The sequence below is a fragment of the Manis javanica genome, chromosome 6 (genome assembly GCF_040802235.1).
Source record: "Manis javanica isolate MJ-LG chromosome 6, MJ_LKY, whole genome shotgun sequence".
Classification (NCBI taxonomy): Eukaryota; Metazoa; Chordata; class Mammalia; order Pholidota; family Manidae; genus Manis; species Manis javanica.
Genome location: NC_133161.1, coordinates 91,569,016 through 91,589,718, shown reverse-complemented (window position 1 = coordinate 91,589,718; position 20,703 = coordinate 91,569,016). Strand labels below are relative to the sequence as shown.

Sequence of the window (20,703 nt, the reverse complement as noted above, 5' to 3'; positions counted from 1 at the left end):
TCCTCCTTAAAAATCCCAAAAATATAGGGCTCAGAGGGCCTCCAGGTTGGTGAACACATCCATGTGCTGGGAGGGTGGTGCACCCCAGCTCTGTGGGGCCAGAAGCTCCTGCATCCAGGACCCCCGAGGTCCTCACCCCTATGCATCTGTCTCTTCATCTGGCTATGTATCCATATCTTTATCATATCCTTTATTATGTAATAAACCTCTAAGCCTGCATGTTCCCCTGAGTTCTGTGAGCCATTCTAGCAAATCATCAAACTCAAGGTAGGGTCACAGGAACCCCAATTCCAGATAGGCAGTGTCAGAGCTGAGCTGAGCTGAATTATAGGACACCCTTCTGGTGTCAGAGACTTGGTCAGTCTGGGAATAAACCCACACATCTGTGTCAGGAGTGTTGTGAGTGTGGTAATAGTGTGAGAGTAGAGGAGAAACACAAGAGTGCTTTTCCTATACAATTATAAATACAGTAGTTCCCATTTTTTTAAGATAGAAAACCGAAACAGTTACCTAGAATAGACGGACTGTTGCTTAACATTTATTCACTGCACCAGTGAGTGCCGACAAGCAGTTACATAGGATAATATCCTGTAAGTTGATACAGCTCCTGATAATTACAGTGACTGGAGTATCTGACGTTAATCCTCGCTCCTCTCTCTGTGGCTTAAAGAAAAAGCTGAGGGTACAAAATGGGTGCAAAGGGCAAGGAAAATCACTTGAAGGATTGGAAAGTAATATCTGTGACAAGGGAAAGGGGGATTCAAGAGGGGATTAAAGTTAACTGTTTAAAGTGTAATAACAGAATAATTTCCTCTCCACTCAGAATATGATCTTTAATTGTACTAGAAAGGATTTAAGTTAGGTGCCATTTAATTATTTGTGCATTCATTTAACAGATATTTATATGTGCTGCTGATATATATAAAACTTCCATTTATTTAATGCTCTGTGCTTTGCTCTTTATGTACATTATCCCCTTTAATTTTCCAAATAACCTAAGTATGAACATCTTTAATTCTCAGATGAGGGGAGACATTAGAGAGGCTAAGCAGTTTGCTCCCAGTCACGTGGCCAGTGGGCACTGGGCCCTGGATTGAAACCCAGGGACATCGAGTTTCAAAACTCTTGCTCTTTAACCATCTATGTTGCCCACCAACATGCATAACGCTGAGCCCCAGGCTACGGGTGGCATAGAAAGGGATTAGTTAGGGTCTCTGCCCTCCAGGAGTTCCTAACTATAGCTAATACACTCACACAGATAGCTAAGGATGGGGGCAGTGCCATTTGGCAAGGAGAGTCAATAAGTGCATTAGCATTTTGGAGCCAGGAGCGATCCTTTATGAGTGAGCTTACCACACAGTAGAAAAATTCAGCCTCAGACTTGAAAACAATAAAGATTTCAGTTGGTAGACTAGGTGAGAAGACAGTCTACCCAGAAAGTTAAAAGTAATGGCTCAGGAGAAACCAGGCAGGTGTATTCACAGGTAGAACTAGAAGCTTATATAGGGAAAAAGCATTGGAAAAGAATGTTATATTTTCCTATTAAAGAGGCTAAATTCCATTCTCTGGGCAATGAGAACTCACTGAAGTTTTTTGAGCAAGGGAATGACATGACAAAGGCTATCCTCAGTGTTCTTGTCAACGCCAACTAGCAGAGTGAGGCCTGGGATGAATGGAGAGCAGTCTAGGTTAAGAGATAGCAGAGAGAAGAGAGGATGAAATGGAGATAAGAAAGGACATGAATCCAGGACTGCAACTTACATATAATTGTTATTATTCAAATAGTTTTCAATTTCAAAAATTGAAATTGGAAATAAGAATGACAAGGGAGGAATAAGGGGAAAAAAGGGGCATTACAATTAGCACACATAATGTGGAGGGGGGACATGGGGAAGGCAGTACAACACAGAGAAGACAAATAGTGACTCTATAGCATCTTACTATGCTGATGGACAGTGACTGTAATGGGGTATGGGGTGGGGACTTGATAACAGGGGGAGTCTAGTAACCATAATGTTGCTCATATAATTGTACATTAATGATACCAAAATAAAATTAATAAAAAAAATAAAGAATGACAATCAACTTTCTTGATGGGTCTTCAAAAGATATTTATTCATTCATTCATTTATCTATCTGTCTGTCTTAGTCTGTTCAGGCTGCTATAACAAAAATACCATAGACTGGTTGGCATATAAACAACATAAATTTATTTCTCACAGTTCTGGAAGCTAGGCACAGCAGATTTGGTGTCTGTTAACAGCTCACTTCCTGATCATAGCTGTCTTTTCTCTGTGTCCTCAGGGGGAAAGGCAAAAGAGCTCTCTGGGTCTCTCTCATAAGACACGAATCCCAGTCATGGAGACTGCCTTCATGGTCTCATCACCTCCCAAAGCCCTACCTTTAAATACCATCACTGGGGGTTAGGTTGCCACATATGAATTCTGCATGGACACATTCAATCCATGGCAGCATCCTTGCTCCTCAAAATGTGGTCTGTAGACTGACAACATTGGAATCACCTGTGAGGTCATTAGACTTGGAGAATCCCAGGCTCCACCCCAGACCTATTGAATCAGGTCTGCATGTGAACAAAATCCCCAGGTGAGTCCTATGCAGTTTGGGAGGCACTGGCTTGTTTTTCTAGAAACTGCCTGTGGTCACAAAAGTTAGTATTGATTGAATTTAGCATAGTACAGAATTTAATATAACATAGTATAAAGTTAATTCCATAATATGTTTTCTGTATAAGTCAGTAAAACAGTTTATAATTGTGTTTTACAAGATGAGCACAATTGCTGAGAAAAATCAAAGAGGGCAAATAAATGTAATCCAGTTGGCCTGTGCAGGAGTCCTCACCACAGAGAGGCCGGGCAGCTAGTCAGAGAGCATGGCTAAGAGTCTGAGTAGTAAACACTGTAGAGTTTGAGTTCCTGGAGCAGGCCACAGCTGACCTTCAGGGCTGCCTGCTCATGATGAACAACCAGGGCAGCTGTGAAATTAAAAACCTTGTTTGTAAAACTAACAATGAAACAATCAAGCAAACCAATGTCTGGGGTACAGTGAAAATTTGGAAATGAGCAATAGGAGAGTCTAACTGGGTCAGCAGCTGAATGACTAAATAGATGGTATAAAAGAAGTCCACAAAAACCAGGATTTTAAGGAAACTGGAGTTGTGTGAATGCAATTTCTCTGCTTTGGTGTGGCTGGAGGAATTTGGCTCTCCAGCAATAACCTCTCGTGAGAACTGATAAGGCCAGATCCTCAAACTGTGAGAAAATGTGCGGAACTGGTCTGGAGAGTGTCAAAACTGACAATATTTGATATACCTTTGAATCTCTATTCCATGCCTATTGTTGATTTTCTATAGTTTGCTTGTTTAAAGTTCACGTTAAAACATAGCTTTTGTACTTTCTTTTAAACACTATAATGCCAGCAGATGAGAATAAGTGTTTTTCTAGTTTAGAATTTCACTAGTACATCCTTTAAAAAGAAAACCCAACATGTGGTCTTAGGACAACCAAAAAACATTTCCCTTGGTTGCAGAGAAATAAAAAAAATTATAAACTGCCTCCATGATTTTTCCTGAGGATATTGAGAGTCATGACTACCTTTTAAATGATGGTATAATCTGAATGAACTGTAGTATAATTGGAGCCTTACTGGGTTACTTCAACTGTCAATTCTTTTCTTTTCAAGATATTAGCAACAGCTTTGCCTACATGTGATGTGTATTTCCAGCAACAAGGAAATGAGTTCACCATTGACAAAGGCAATGTAATATTGAAGAGAAATCAGAAGCAGAGCACACCTGCTGACCCACAGATGGAGGTAAATGGTTTCCTCATGGCCGTTGTCTGTCGTGCCGTGACCACCCGGGGAAGCTCCTGAACCGTACCCAGCCTGGGTAAGTGCTGAGTCCCTGTAAGCACTTCCCCTCAAGGAGAGAATGGAGGAACAGAGGAAGCAAGCCCAAAGTAACTAGAGCCTCTCTGGAAAACTTTAATAGCTTTCTTTCTTTTCAAAATGAAAATTTCTGGAAAGCTGGATTCTAGAGAGTTGGAGAGTCAAGTAGTGTGAATTCCAATTTCTTGCCATTTTCATAGGGAAAGGCACAGTGCCCAGGAACAGCTCTCCTCCTAATTAGCACAAAGGACAAGCTGATATCCCTGGGATGGTTCATGGCTAGTCTGGAGAAGGTGCGTGTGTGCGATCCAAGATGGCTGTGGTTGGTGAGAGCTGGTGTGAGTGCCAGGGAGGCCACCTCCTAAGGCCCTGCCTCCAGTGGCTTCAGGAGCCTGGAGGAGATTTGAGGACCTTATAGCCATCTAACTATTCCTCTCTCAGAACTGGAGCTGCCTTGGGCCCACTTGTTCATTCATCATTCATCTCTACTGAGATCTCTGTTGAGCATCCCTGTGTGCAGATGCATGAATGTGCATGTTAGAAAAGCAAATGAAAGAAAGCAACATCATCTGTCCTGTTCACAAACCTGACACCTAAACAGTTCCTCACATATAGGAGTTCTTCTTGACCGAACAAATTGTTGAATGAATGACAGCACAGGCATTTAGGATTGGAGCCTGCCCTTAAGATTGTTGTTGGGGAAATGAACCATGTACACAAACAACTAATGCATGACAGGGTAGGGGTTGTCATGACAGGAGTGCACAGCAGGTGACATGGACTTCAGATTAAGGGGAACTGCCTCCAGCTGAGAGGGTCAGACACAGCCTCACGGGTCATGCTCCTTCCAGGCCCAGGCACACCAGTCATAGCAGTTTTGCTCTTCCTCCTCCTTATTTGTGTCCCCATGCCTCATGGCCATGAAGCCTTCCCTCACTCTCTAGGCTTTTCAGTCTGATGGCCACCCGAAAGAGAAGAGCAGGGCCTGAGGGCTACCCTGTCCGGTTCCCCTATCAGTCAGTCATGGCTGTGGGTAGCGCAGCAGATGCAGGTAACCTCCCAGGCGAGGTAGCTCCCTTTGCCAAGGGCAGTTCTCCAGAGAAGGGAGCAGTGGTGAGCAATAGCAACCAACAGTCACAGGAGCTAGTGGCTGGAGAGAGCAGCCCAGTAAAGGGAGCTGGCAGTATACTAATGGCATGGACTCAAGTCCACTCCACGCATACCCAGGCCCACATGTAGGGCCCCTTGGGGGAAAGGGCCATCAAAGGTAAAATGCAAAGCTTTTTACTTTCTTCTGTACTCTTGACTTGTCAAACGTTTTTATTCTTTAATGTCATTCTAAGTAAAGAAATACTGCAAATTTAAATTATTAATATGAATTATACTACTTATTTTCATATCATGCAATGCAAATTTTTCTTTTTTCTTTTGGTATCATTAATCTACAGTTACATGAGGAACATTATGTATACTAGGCTCCCCTCTTCACCAAGTCCCCCAAGAAACCCCATTATAGTCACTGTCCATCAGCATAGTAAGATGCTGTAGAGTCTCTACTTGTCTTCTCTGTGTTGCACAGCCCTCCCCGTGCCTCCCCCAAAACTATACATGCTAATCGTAATACCCTATTTCTTTCCCGCCCCCCATCCCTCCCTTCCCACCCATCCTCCCCAGTCCCTTTCCCTTTGGTAACTGTTAGTCCACTCTTGGGTTCTGTGATTCTGCTGCTGTTTTGTTCCTTCAGTTTTTTTCTTTGTTCTTATACTCCACATATGAGTGAAATTATTTGGTACTTGTGCAATGCAAATTTTAACTGCAAGTGTAAGAGCATTTATTCTTACCTGTAATCACTGAAACTACATGATTTTTATTTCATAGTCATATAGTCATATATGCGTTTGTATTTCATTCTTCCTGGAGCAATGGGAATGCTGTACAAAACTAACTCAACTTTTTTTATTCACTTCTATGATATGTGGCCTACCCATACTCTCTACCTTTGGCTTGCTAATGAGAAACTATGGGTCGCCCTATCTTCCTCTTTCCTTGTAGTCATCATTTTCAGTGTAAGTAGTTGGCTAAAACAGGGAAGTAACCTGAATAGTATATTTCTTAGAGTGCCTTTAACTTCTTTGTGCTTTCAAAGCAAGTTCTGGTTGGAACAGAAAGCTTGGTCTCTTGGAGCAGTCTGCACCCCTGCTTACTCACTCATGGGTGTGACACACTACTGTGTACTCACTTTGAGTCTCACTGGACACCCACGCGTAGGACATCCACCTGAAGCTTGTGCTCATGGGCATCATGTGCACGGTATGTGAACGGGGCAGCAAGGAACCAGACACAGATTGTGCATATCTCTTGTGCTCATGTGCATGCTCCGTTGTCCCAAGAGACTTCACTTACAAAATAATTTGAAGATAAAATTAATTATTTCAAGATGGTGGCTGCAGAACATTAAGCCAAAGCATCTAGCCCTTCTGAGCATAGGAACCTGTACACTTACATAGGTTTCATGCCCTGCCCATTTGCTTCTTACATGAAGTTGACTCCATGCAGGCAGTTTCTCCAGGATTCTCATTGGTCACAATTCTTGGAAAACTGCAAAAGGAGATTAGCGGGAACAAACTGAAGCTTCCAGCTGCTGCAGTTGGTCCCAGGGCTGTAACTGATACTCACCATCTTCCTCATTCCCAGCCACCCATTCTACTTTCCCCTCACCCTCAGCTTCTTCTGGGTGGGATGACCTAGATCCTCATGCCACCAGGGTCTGAGCTCCTGGTTTCCATGCCTTTAGCAGGTCACATGTGTGGAAGCTCCAAAGTTGCCTCAGTGGATCACCTCAGTGCCATACACATTCTTCATGTCCCCATTATATAGCATCAGCCCTTCCAGTTATGATAAGCTTTCACTTGACATTTCTTAGGATAAGCACTCTTAACTTACAGGTCAAAGAATCAATGCCCCTTGCCAAGCAGATCCATTTCAAGTGCATATTCAGGAGCTGGAGGAAATTTGGTTCAGTAAACTCAGTGAAACCACTGTGAGAAGGACCTGGGCCAGGACTCCATTTTATTGCCTGATCCTCATATGCCCCTGTTCTAAGAGGGGGACCGTGACGGAACATTGGGTACCTAGTTACCAGCATCAACTCAGATCCTGTATCCCCTAGCCCATGAAAGGTCTAGGTATTTCCCCTTTCCCAAAAGACTTATAGGAAAACCATTAGGTATCTTTGGGAAATAGGTAAGAGAATCACACTTGTTATGGTGTTGAAGAGTTTTCCTTCATGGGGACATGGCCTTTTATTCAGTCACTGGTTCTGGGTCTGAGAAGTGACTGAGATCTAGAAACTTGGCAAATCTTTCCATTAGACAGCCAACCTCAACTTTCTGCTGAATCATACTTGATCACTTTTGATGATTATGGACATTACACAGTACTTTTGTTGACTGTCTGTCTTGCTCCTATGAACACCATTTTTTGTTAATCATCTCCACAGAAGATTCCTGTGGGTCAAACCCCCTGACCTCTTCTTTCAACCTTGTTGCCCATTATAATTACATCCATCTTGCTTCTGAGAACTAAGTGCTCAGCAACTACATGTTGCTTCTGAGAACTAAGTGTCTTAACAGTCTGGGATCCTGTCCTCCACACTGACACTAAGGAGCTGTTTTGTAATGGTTTATCCTACCAGCCTAGAGAAGACACCCAGTATCAGCTTCTCAGTGATGCTGGAGCTCCCCTCACCAGTTCATTCCTTACTCTCTTGATAAATGGAGGGTCCTCTGGGCCTCAGGGAATCTAGTCTGTTGGTGGGTTTCTTGGTCTTGCATCTTAGACATTCTTGCATGCCTACCTTGAGCCTTGCCTCCCTGCCCACACAGCCTGCTACTACAGTTCTGGCACCTCTACTTCGTTTACTCGGCACATGGCTTTGCCAGGCTTCCAACAGCTACTCCAGCAACATGTTAGATCCATCTCTTGGGGCTCCTGGGCCTTGCCAGGCTATTAAATCCTATATCACCAGTGACCCCCAATGACCAAACCCTCCTTCTCCAGTTTCATATTCTGTCCCTTTGGTCTGGCACCCTCAGGATCCATACCCAGCCATTCTCTCCCAGTTGCCACTGGTACATGTTAACTGGGTCCCTCTCAGAGATCCAGAACCTTCCCAGTCAGATCATGCTGAAATTTGACCCTAAATACCAGGCAAGTGGCTGGGAGGGTAGTATGGACAGACCCTGAGGAAGGTCTGCATCATTTGAGGTATCTTCATTGTCTTCAAATGTGGCAGGGCTAGAGTAGAGGGGTTCTATTTTCCATAAGGGTGGTGGATTACATCTACAGTCCAAGAGCACTCAGGAGAAGCTCGAGGTCCAGGTTTCTGGTGTGCATCAGCCTTGTGTAAAGATCCCGCTGCTTCCCTGTGGAGGACCTGATCTTGGCATGTTGGCTTACCTTGGCCAAGAAGTCAGCCTTCTTGGAATTTCTGCAACTCTTACATTTAAGTCTTGTTCCTGGTCATCAGCTCTTCCTGCCCTCTAGCTTAAAGAGATGAGAATCTCTGTAATGTCTCCAAGGAGGCCCTCTGATCTTCACACTTTGCTTTAAATTGGTGATTGATTGCCCTGAATCTGTCATCTTCCCTCCTCAAAGCATCAGTGGCATTCAACAACTGCCACCTACTTCCACAGTCCTTACACCTATGATTTCCCCCACTTCTCTCAAGGCCAAAATGATTGCTGAAGTCAGTGCCTCCCATTCCCCCTTTATCCTGTCCCAGTTCTCCACAGATAACAGTTTTAGCAGTTACTCTACTGCTGCCTGCCTGAGATATCAATACATGTTACACCGGGGTCCTCACTGCCAGCTGAACAGAAAATGACTCTCTTCCAGAACTGCACCTAAAAATACGTAAATGATCTGGTACAAACTGTTCAGGTCAGCAGCCCTAGAAACAGAGCCTAAGACTGGATTCAGGTGCATGTGGTTTATTAAGGAAGTGTTATTCAAGAAAACTCTAAAAGAGTAAGGGACATGAGATAGAGAAAAGAGTAAGATGTGCCCTCAGGAGAGCCGACCTTGGCTTGATCCACACAGGAGCTCAGCAGTTACCCAGGGCTGAGAGCTGGGCAAGGGGGAAGCAGGGGAGGGTGAGCTGTTAGAAGCTGTTAGAAACCACACACACAGCAACTGGGCGATGAGCGCACCAGCCAGGTCGAGGGGATTCCAGAGGACCACCTGCAGTGTCTACGGCAATTGTGAGAGTATTTCTTAAATGTTTGAAAAATGTTCAGATAAGTGGGTTTACATATCCTCTGTCTATTGAAACCTAATCTGGCAGTATAGTTTCTTATTTACATTTTGTCTAAACTCCTCTGTGGCAGGGACTCTGTCCTATTCATCCTAGTCCTGACTCAAAGGCTGGTTTAGAATTGTTACTAAGTAAATAAACATTTATCAAATGAATAGCAGTTTGGGGTAGATCACAGGTTGAACTCCAGGCTAAGTAATTTGGGCGTGATTGTGTTGGCAGTTGGAAAGAGTGAAATGCTTATTGGCAGCAGGGTGTAGCATGTATTGGACTGGGGAGAGAATGGAGAGGACAACCAAGAGCCTCTTGCAGCAACACAGGCAAAATGTTAACAAGACACAGGATTCCCGGAGTCTGTGCGGGTGAAGAGGCTAATGCCGGAAGTCATTAAAGAAGTGTTATCTCGGGTCTAGATGGCCCCAGCCTGACATCCTGTAAGACACCATCAGAGATGCTAACCAATAAAATGTGTCAGGATTTTTGTCCTTTTATGCCCCCAAGCAGGTAGAAGAGCATTTTTCATGTTCACATGGAAGAAATATCTAAAAAATGAATCCATGTGGATTTTCTAATTGTCATTCACAATTAGGCAAAATCCAAGAAGAAAGCATGGGGATAATTTCTTTCACTCCATATTTTGGCCAGAATCCTACAGTCATATCTGAGAAAATCCAAGGTCATCAATGTGGAATTTGCTGTGTTCATTAGCACATGGGTACTTAAAATTAAAGTGGTTTCCAGTGACACTGTTTTGTACTCAGTCATTCTGTACAGTAACATATGTTCTAAAGCTGCAGATTCAGTACATTATTCTCAGCTCTATTCTGGACTGTATCCTGGTTGGAATAATTTATCTGTGATTTGGATATGTCATATACACATCAGGAAATGTGGGGGGTTTTCTGAACTCTTCCAAGCCTTGACTCTAGGCAAATCTAATACACATTCCTCTCCAATTTTAGGGCTCGGTGACTTTTGGCCAGGCGCCTGCTGTTCATATTGTTTTCCCAGAGCTGCTTCCTGGGACCCCTATTACGTGGACTGGACCTGGATTTGCTAAGGTTCCTCCTGGGACTGGCTTGAGATTTGCTGTCAACAACATTCCCTTTCCCATGGACTTCTCCATTGCCATTCGCTATGAAATTCAGGTACCCTTTAATTCCAGCTTTTCCAGTGTTAAAAAACTGAATAAAATATACTCTTGAACTCAGTGTTTCCATTCCAGTCTTGCCAGATAGGCTCATCATAAAATGATTTGCAAGAAGTTAAAACATCTGGAGAGCATTATAAATCAAAGGGTTTCCTGATTGAAGAAACACAGTGAGCCATATGCACACATGGCTTATTCCATGGAGAGAAGCTAGAGTTGGAGTTATATATTTAAGGTACTAGGTCTAAGGAAGTGGTGATGGAATGTTTGTATAAGAACAATAAATAACTAAAATAACCCAAATCCTGCCCTCCTGAGATTTTTTTCTAAAAATTTAGTAAACTAATGTATGCACAGAGATTCAGACTCAAAGGATGCAGAAAGGCATTTATTTGCATGTGGGTTTGACCCTTAAACAAGAGAAAACTTAATATAAGCTTGCTCCTCTCACTTCCTCCAGTCTGACTGTCCCTTCTTCCCAATTTTTGAGAAATATCTGAGACAAGAGAAACCAAATTAGAAAAATACTTGATCTAGAACAGTAGTTCATCACCTTTTCTTTGGTAACCTGAAACCCTATGAAAAATATTTTATATGACTTGGGGGGTGGTCTCAGAGCCCCCAGAAGTCTTCTAGGGACCACGTTCTGTAAGCACTCACTGTGGGTTGTATCACCAGAGCTGCTAATCCACTTTAAAACTATTGTTCTGGCATAATCCTCTATTTCTCACTTACGAATAAAAGCCATGGGACTTCAATGAACTTTGACCTGGTGAGTATGACAGCAAAGTCATTAAATATACATATATATAAATTTTTCCACAGAGAAGACACTTCTCTGACAGCTTTAAAAAGCCTTTCCCAAATTGTGAAGCTTCCAGACTATAGTTACTTAGCATATACTATAAACATCTCTATGTTTATATACATATAAATATATTTAGTAATATAATTATTATTTATATACTAATATATTTATATAATAACTTTTATGTAATAAAAAGAAAAAAGCATATATCCTTCCGTGAAGGATTCCAAATTTTAATTTTTGTCCTGTGAGCCAGGGACATGATGAACTAATTGACCCTTTGAGAAAACAGAGGTTAAAGATTAGACCTGTTGGGAATGCCAGGGTTTTTCCAGGCCCATGAACTAAAGTTATGGCCAGAAACAATGTTCTTTCTACCTGGATCACAGTTCAGACACCAGAAAGTTGGGCCCGGGAGTGAACCTCTGCAACTACTTCCAACTCCAAACTTGTATTTTGTGAGTGGGCAATGGGTTGCAAATTGGATTCCACGCACTATGAGCTGGGTATATGCTTGTGCACACATCCTCACAGTGACATGCTTTTATGTCATGCCTCTAGTCAACAGCTGACTGGTCTGCCCAGATCATGATTAATCTGCCTGGAGGGAGCAAGCACTGTACACACAAGACCCGACAGCCAAGGCCTCAGTCTTCTGCTTTACCAGCAGCTTCCAGGTATGCTGGGGACCTGTCCTCAAACACTGACACTTTCTTTTAGAATTTCATTCATCTACTAATAATTGGTATTCAGAAGCTAAGTGGAAGAAAAGTTATAAAAAGGAGACTCTTAACATTTACTGTTCCCTGTGTGCTGCGTGATCCTTTGCATTTAATACCACACTTCATCTTCCCAGCAACTCAATGAGGTGATTTTGTCTGCATCAGACAGGGAAATCAAGAACAATACTTAGATGACTTGCCCAAGTCTCATAGCTAATGTGCAGCAGAACCAGGATTCCAGCCTAAATATCCTACTCTCAAACTTGACCGTCCCTTCCCCGTTCCCCAGATGGCCTTATATGTGAAATGTTACAAGGATAAGAGTAAAATACTCCGTTCGAGTTATCTCAACAGCTGACAGTCTATAAGGTAAAAAATTTCCTAATTTTGAGGCCACTAATTTTGTATCAGAGACTTGTGGCAAATAAAACAGACCTTGCTAATCCTTAGCATGACAGATAGGTTAAGGAAATTGGTTCCATCCTTTTCTCCAAGCAGCTATGACAACCCGCGGACAATAGTTTCTAAGGCTTTGCTGTTGCCACAATCCCATGGAAGGGCCCCAAAGAATGTGGGTGAACTTACTGTCCCCCCAAACTCACCTAGACCTGGCTCTGCACCCCAGTAGGACCCACTTCTACACAGTACAGGAGGAACGCTACCAAATACTATAGCTGCTGAGGTTATGTAACTTTACTTTTGTCACTGAATTTTTGCTTTATTAATACAGAATCATGCTGCTTCCCACACCCATCTGTTTAGAACCAGATGTACAATATTCCATAGATGTCTATTTTTCCCAGCCTTCGGAAGGACAGCCCCTCACTCATTCACACATCCTGGTCGATTCTGTGAGTACCACAGGGCTTTGTGGGGGGCTGCTTCCTTCTCAGCTGAGCTCCATGGTAATTCTGCTTTTGGACTCTCTTGTGAAATGTGTCTTGAGGAGTATAAATATATTCGTTCAAATATATTTCATGAATAAATGTTTTTGTTTCATATACAGAAACAAATGTGTTTCATACAATACAAAATTAAAATGTATTGTTTTATTCACTATAACTCATTCATGATTTACAGAGATCACCTATTTTCTATGAAAGCCACCTAATAACAACTGCAAATCTTACAGAATAGTATGTGCCAGTAACAGTTTGAAGTGTTTTACATATTTTATTATTCAGTGTTCACAACAGCTCTATGAGGGAGGTACTATCATTATTCCCACTTTACAGATAACAGAACTGAGGCCCAGGGTCACAGATCTAGTGAGCAAGGAGTCAGGAACCGGGGTCAGACCGCCTGACTCACGGTCCCAGCTCGGGGCCACTGCAGTGTTCTGGCATTACAGAAGGCTTGGGGAGAAACTCCACTTAACTGTTATCATCTTGTAAGTTCCCCTTTTATATATGTTGTGTTTTTATACCTTTGTGCTCAGAGTGCTCATACAAGTCTGTATACAGATTTTTTTCACTTCACATTATATCATAAGCATTTTCTTATGATGCCTGTGGCAGCTTATTATACCTAATATTTCCTTGAGTGATTTCTTCCAGCATCTCTCCACTACGGAGTCGGGCCACAGGCTTCCCTTCCAAACTGTGCACTCTGGACCCAGGCTTGCACTGCGCCAAGTTTGGGCATCGAGTAAATTTTCTTAATTTACTTACCTATTCTTCTACTCCTGGTCATTTAAGTCACTTCTGTTTTTCACTACTATATATAGTTGGCACATACTTTTAAGTGTTTTTAAATATAATCCTACTCTACCCTAGGTTTTACAGCTCTTGAAATAACTTGTCCAATTAATTTCTGGAAGGTATTCTCCGATTAATTGTCAGGATCAGTAGTCTATTAAAGTACTAGTTTCATTCCACCTTCAGTAGACTTGTATAGAATTGTGTGAGGTTTTGGAATAAAAGGCAAATTTTTTTAAATTTGCATTTTAAATATTTGTGAGAATCTCCTGATATGATTTAACTGGCAAGCTACAGCCCTACAAAGCTTTACTGGAACACAGCCATGCCCACTTGTTTACACATTATCTATGGCTGCTTTCCTGATACAAAGGCAGACTTTGGTGTTTGCAACAGAGAAAGCCTTTTATAGGAAATTTGTTGACCCCTTATTTAATTAGCTGTATATTATCCATGTTTTGTGAATTTTGTCTTTTAAGTTCAATTTCTAGTCATTGTACATTTTATTTGCCCTGGAACTTTGTATTTCATCATCTACTGTAGAATTCAGTATGAGATAACAGATATATCTTGGATATTATTCAACAAGCTCACCTATTATAACAAAAAAGCCATTGTTCTAAAATTATTTTACCAAAGGTAGGGTTGCAAGATTTAGCAAAAACAGAAAAAAGAAGGAAGGGAGGAAGGGTAGGAGGGAGGGAGGGAATAAACAGAGCACCCAATTAAATTTGAATACCATATAAATATGTCCCAAATATTGCATGAGACATACTAAAAATTTATTCATTGTTTCTCTGAATGCAGTTTTAACTGGGTGACTTCCATTTTATTTGGCAACCTTAACCAAAGATGGTCTAAATCCTGCACCCTGGGGGCCATGTAATGTTGTGGTGAAGTAGAAAGTAGAAACAAACTCTTGAACAGGAAATTTAAGCTATCGTGATTTCCCTATCCATATAATTCATTTTCTCTGCTGAAGAGCTTTAAATAGAACTGTGCTCATGAACCAACATACAAGTTACAAAGAAAGAAAATTAAATCCAACAGGTTTAATTCAGGGGGAAAAAATCTAAAAGTTGGGAACCCAGGCAGAGTGAACAAAGGGAGAAGAAAATAAAGAAGTCCTAAGTCACTAAGGGATGTAATCATAATACTGGTAATAGTCATGAAACAATAGTCATGAATACTGGAAATAATCAAGGTACTCCTCATTTTAAATCCATAGCCTAAATATTTGTAAACCTTGCAAATGAATTCCAAAGATTAACACTTGATGCTGTATGAACTCATCCATTCAAAGTATCCATTCATCTCCCATTCACTGGATGTGTATCAGTCAGGCACTGTGCTGGTTCCTGGGGTATAAAACATAGTTCTTGCCCTCAAAGGATTCTCAGCCTGATACAGAAGACAGGCATGTAAACAAAATCATTGTGATGTTTGATAGATGCAATAATGTAAGTGAATAATTTGAAATTAAAAGTATATCTATTTGATCATCTTTCAAGCAATTATTCTTTATTATATAGCTATGAAAACCCTGAAACCTGAATAAAAATTAGGAGAGTACCCTAATCTTGGCAAAATGTCAGAAACCTCAGAAGAGGCCCTAGATCCCTGTTTTAGGTCAGATGCCCTAGAAGCAGAAGCTGGGGCAGGACCCAGGTGCACCTGATTTATTGAGGGTGTGCTCACAAGAGAAGAGCCAGGGAACAGGAGAGGGCAGGGGAAGGAACTGAGCAAGATGCGCTCTCCACGGAGGTGTGGCCTCAGCCTGATCCCACAGGGGGTTCTGGAGCATGAACTGCACCACAGGCTTGGTTCCACCTGGAGGAAAGTGGTGGACCATGTGTGCCCAAGTCAGGCTGTAGGCTCACCGCTCCCCCCCTACCATCCCCCAGTGAGTGCACTGACTCCTGGACAGGATGGCTGACTCCAATTTTCTGGAGAAGAGACAGCTATGAGCCTTTAGCAGCCAATGTCACAGCAGCTGGTGTGACGGGAAGATCGGGCAGGGCACTGACAGAGCCCCCTGTAGTCCCTGTCCCAGGATGTCCAGTAGGAGAAAGCTGTTTTACAGTTTGTGATTATGGACTATAGACTAGTTACTTCCACAGCACCCATTTTGCTGCTCTGGGAAGATACTTGACTGCATGGGACTTGGCCCTTTCAAAGTTCTTCTCTGCAGCTAGATTAACATTTGCACCTAAGACTGGAATGAGTTGCCAAGAAGACCAGATGAAAGCTTTGTTCAACCCTGACGCTCCTTCTGCACAAATGCCTTTTGTTTGGCAAGCATAATAAGGCAGTTAAAAATTATTTTCAGTCACCCTGGTTACATGATATGTGATTCCATAAAAACATGTTTAGAGTCAAAATTATACCAGGCATTCTAAAAGAGAAAACTGCCATTCTTCTGTTAAACCATGGTGTGGACTACACTGGGTAAACATAAAGTCATTAGAAGTTTCTAGAAGTGGGTCATGACATTATAAAATCCTAAAGCTGACAGGGACTCTTGTCATCTGGTCCATGTTGTCCATGTCCTTGGTACCAGGAATGGCCACCTCTAAACCAGCTCAGACCAATAACTGTGAATAATTAATCCTTGGTTGGCTTTCCTCATTCCCAACGCCAGTCCATCTGGCTTCCTTCACCTCTTTCCCCACTTGGCTTGTGTTTGGAGGAAGCAGAATCATTTTAGTATCAACTGAAAGATGCAATACTAGACGTGTGTGTGTATATGTGCATACACACTTCTTTATTGAATAGGTTTTTATGAAGCACTTACTGTAAAAACACTGTGTTAGGCACCTTCCTACATTCCTTCCTAGCAAGGAAGACAAGCATCATCCCTGACATACCCAGGCTACCCTCCAAAGGGGAGATGCAGGCCACTCGGCAGGAAATGACAGCACGGTGTGAGAGGTGCTGGGAGCTGTGACTGGTCGCTAGAGTGAGAAGTTCAGTGCAGCTCAAGCAGTGGTTCCTAGCCTGAAGGGCATCTCCTAGGCACTACAAATGATATTGATTTAATGTGCAAATACAAAAGAGAAATAAAAGGAAAGACACATCCTAGACACACTGACAAGGGAAGATTGCCCAGTTTGCCCGGGCTTGTGATTAACTTGATGTGCGGGGCACGTGGAGGGACAGGGAGTATTGATGACGAAGAAGCAAGTAGCAAAGATGATCTTGCTTCCTACGCTGAGCAGCTTGGCAGATGGTGGCCTTATTTCTAGACAACAGGCCCAGAAATGACAGCAGGTCTCAGGTGTGCTTGGCTTGCAGTGCCTGTGGGACAGCCAGTAGGCTGGTCAGGGCAGATCTGTGCCGGATGGAGTGCACGATGGCAATGTAGGCTGGAAATGTAAGCTCAGATGTCAGCCATCTGTGGATGGTAACCGAAGACACAGCACTTTCCAGGTCACTTAGGAAGAGAGTGTGGAGTAAGCAGAGAGCCCTGCAGAACCCGACACTTAGGGATGGGTGGGAGGAGAGGTGTCCCATTGGCATGAAGAGTAAAGGGAGGGGACACAGTAAGGGTGGCAAGGAAACAATTTTTCAATAAATTTGGCTGTCAAGAAGTTGGGGGCAAAGACGGGGCAGCAGCAAGAGAAACATATGAGATCAAGAAAGTGATTTTTACAGATGGGAGCGATTTAAGCACATTTAAATAGCAGTTGAAGAGATTAAAGGAAGCCAGCATAATCCACAGGAAAGTTTCCTGAGGGCCAAGGGGATAGCGGTGGGTGCCTCTTCCACCGATGCTTCTCCTTCGTAAGCCCTCAAAGTGGAGGACAGGTGGAAGGACCTGTGAGACAGTTTGGGAGGAGGGGAGGGGGCTCTGGTCCCTTTGCTGGGGTCTACTTTCTCTGTGGACTAGAAGGAGCATGAGGCAATGGCACACACCAAGAGGGCAGGGAGGACGAGCTTGGAGTTTGGAGGAACAGAGACAACACTTTGAAATAGTGTCTAGGGCTGAGATTCCTGCAGCTGCCCTGTCATAGGACAGGTAGAGAAGGACTGAAGTCAGGGTTGAAGTAAAGGCCCCTGGGAACTAGTTTCAGCTTGGACACAGCAAGAAGGCCAGGGAAGATGTATCTGTGCCAGTGGGCTCTCTCTCCTAGTCTGACCTGCTGAATTAAAACTTATTTTCAATGCTGCTTTTTCCACCAGCTGTTCAGAATGACCAACTGGGTATGATCAGTCAGATGAACCGACATGTTCTCTGCTGTATCATGCAAGCCATTAATAAACATTTTCAATAGTATTAGGTTATAACTGAGATAAAATCTCAAGAAATACAACTGTTCAGCTTTGTTTACATAGACATAAAACTATAGAGGATTCCTCTGTGACAATAAGCTTGTCATAATGAATTTGTCCCCATGATCGCTGTATGGTCTAAGCCAGCAATTCCCAAAATGCATCTGTGAAATAGTGAATTTATGGGATGTTACTAAGTAGTGTTTGAATATGGGACCATGTGATAGTATAAGTGTAGAAACACTGAGTTTTAAATGTGTTTCTTGCAGCACTTCTCAGGGCTCAAATATGTTAATCTATACTGTTAATTTCCAAGAGGCACATAGTTTGACATAAACTATAACTGTTCATAAGTGATTGATAAGGACAAAACTTTTAAAAGGAGAGTTTTATAGAATTAGAGTTCCACAGTACCACTACGGACTGTGCTGTCTTAGCCATAATTTATCACAAACAGCTTATTTAAGTCTTTCAAATCTAAGAAATTTATTAGCCAGATAAAAATGTACTAATAAGGCTAGCAAGAAGAAAATGGCTTATTTTACTTTCCTTGCTATAAGTCAACAAATGCAATTATTTAAAGATTTCTTAAATAAACTGAGAATCTTAAAGTCTTTGGTTGTAAGCAATTCATATGATAAATTGAGTCTCTTTCAAACATTATTCTCATAGATCTGATTTTATTTTTTATAACTAGAATCTTGAACAGGAGACAATTATGAACATAAGTCTGTTCTCATTATTTCAACAGCTTGGTCTTATTCCCCAAATCAATTCTATGGAGAATTTCTGTAGCAAGGAGGATTTGGATGAGTATCAGCTGCACAACTGTGTTGAAATTGCCTCGGACACGGGGCCTCGGGTGCTTCCTGGTGCATGTGAAAGGCTTATAGTCAGCATGTCTGCCAAGCTGCACAATGGGGCAGTGGGTAAGTATGCATTTAATGTGTTCAATCAAAAGCTCTGCTACCTGTACAAATGCTTTTGGAACATGAGTAAATCAATTTAAATTAATTTCAGCATCTACTCCAAACAACCAGTGTAAATACGAGTTGCCCAATGATTAGATACAGAGCAGTTTTTGACATGTTGGAATCATTAAGTCAGTACAGTAAGTGTATAAAAAGAGGAGCCTTGCAGTAGCATTGGGATGCTGGATTGCTGAAACACTGGTCCTAAAATATTTATTTGGATCCTGGCATTTGGAACTAGAACGAACTCTAAATAACTTCTTTCATTCATCTCCAAACCTTAATTTAATAAATGAGACTGTTAGGTTACAAAAACATTAGGTAACTTGCCCATTTCACTAAGCTGTAGAAGGTTTCTCATCCTTGGCATTTTGGAAATTGGGGGCTGGGTAATTTGTTGTTGGGGAGTGGGGAAGTGGCCATCCTGTACTTTACAGGATATTTGGCAGTGTCCCTACCCTCTACCCCCGACACCAGTAACACCCTCCCCCCATTGTGACTTCCAAAAATGTCTCGAAACTTTGTCATATGTCCCTTGGGCAGGGGGAAATCTCCCTCCCACTGACAACTACTGCTATAGAGGAACAGCTACAATCAGATCCCAGGCTTCCTACATTCCAGGCAAATGCTTTTCCATTAATATTCAGGACTGTTCCTTCAGAAGAGTCTCACAGACACCCCCACCCAGTCTCATGAAAGATATGGAATATGGGAAATCAAAGCTATAGTCCAGCACCAACATAGATCATCAGTAATCAAAATAATAATATAATAATAATTACATTGGAACTATTAAGTATGAAAACTGTTTTAAGCCTTCTATTAACATGTTAAGTAACATTTATTATGTTTATTGAGCACTTAATACATGCCAAACACTGTTCTAAGTGCTTCATAGGCATTATTATCTTTAATCTCTATAATCCCAGAAGGCAGATCCTATATTATTATTATTCCCATTTAACAGATGAGGAAATTAAGGTTTAGAGAAGCACCAAATTAAAGAGATGAACTAAAGCTACTAGCAGGTCAAGGTACTTCCTGTCTCTTCCTTCACCTCTGACTTCCCTCTTTTGTTCCCTGCAGCCTGCAAGTGTCACCCCCAGGGCTCAGTGGGGCCCAGCTGCAGCCGGCTCGGAGGCCAGTGCCTGTGCAAGCCTGGTGTGGCCGGGCGCTGCTGTGACAAGTGCTCACCAGGAAGCTACGGTTTGGGGCATCATGGCTGTCACTGTAGGTAGCAAAAAACAGATGGGGAAGCATACTTGTTCATAGCCTTGGAATTGTCAAGGCAGAAAAATCAGTGTGTGGAGCTTAAAAGGGGAGGTGACTGGGAATTGGGCTACATTGTTCAGATTGTCTATTTATGTAGATAAAATGTACTAAATCTTTTTCCACCATACTTCATCCATTCACTGGTCACTGACTGTGTACAGAGCTCTATTAGGGACCACGAGTGATGATAAAAAGCATGGTCCATGCTTCTGGGGTTTGCAGTCTATCAAACAGGTGGTAGTCCCAGTGGGATGTGGGAACACCATGAAGGGAACTGGCTGTGCAAACCCAACTTTATGATTTGACACATAAGCCCTGTCTGTGGCTGGCAGGGCTAAGATGATGTGGGATTGGAAAGTCAAGAAGGGAAACACTGCCACCAGGATAGTACCCTTTTTGATGCTGGGGTCACAAATAGCCTTGGAACTCATTTTTTAGGCCTCCCATTAATAAGGGCTTAGATGGGACTTCATCCACAGTTGGTAATTCAGTTCTTATGGCTTTCATGTTTGAGTATACAGTTCTCTGTTCACAGGGGAAAGCATTAGGGAGAATACTGTTCCCCACAGAAATCTGCTTTAGGGACCTTGA

The 20,703-nt window shown here is 42.4% G+C and overlaps 1 protein-coding gene and 1 long non-coding RNA gene across 7 annotated transcripts in view; one reads left to right on the top strand and one right to left on the bottom strand.

The window, feature by feature from the left end:
- Positions 1-20,703, bottom strand: part of LOC140849943 (uncharacterized) — a 162,913-nt gene that overhangs the window by 69,856 nt on the left and 72,354 nt on the right. The gene's annotated exons all lie outside the window — the stretch shown is intronic.
- The window catches only part of LAMB4 (laminin subunit beta 4), a 125,101-nt gene that overhangs the window by 58,722 nt on the left and 45,676 nt on the right, over positions 1-20,703 (top strand). For all 6 annotated transcript variants that reach the window (XM_073239025.1, XM_073239027.1, XM_073239024.1 and 3 more), the window contains 6 exons: positions 3,700-3,831; positions 10,183-10,368; positions 11,740-11,855; positions 12,631-12,751; positions 18,621-18,798; positions 19,927-20,070. In XM_073239025.1, coding sequence (XP_073095126.1) covers positions 3,700-3,831; positions 10,183-10,368; positions 11,740-11,855; positions 12,631-12,751; positions 18,621-18,798; positions 19,927-20,070 — 877 coding nt within the window. The remainder of the gene's footprint in view (positions 1-3,699; positions 3,832-10,182; positions 10,369-11,739; positions 11,856-12,630; positions 12,752-18,620; positions 18,799-19,926; positions 20,071-20,703) is intronic.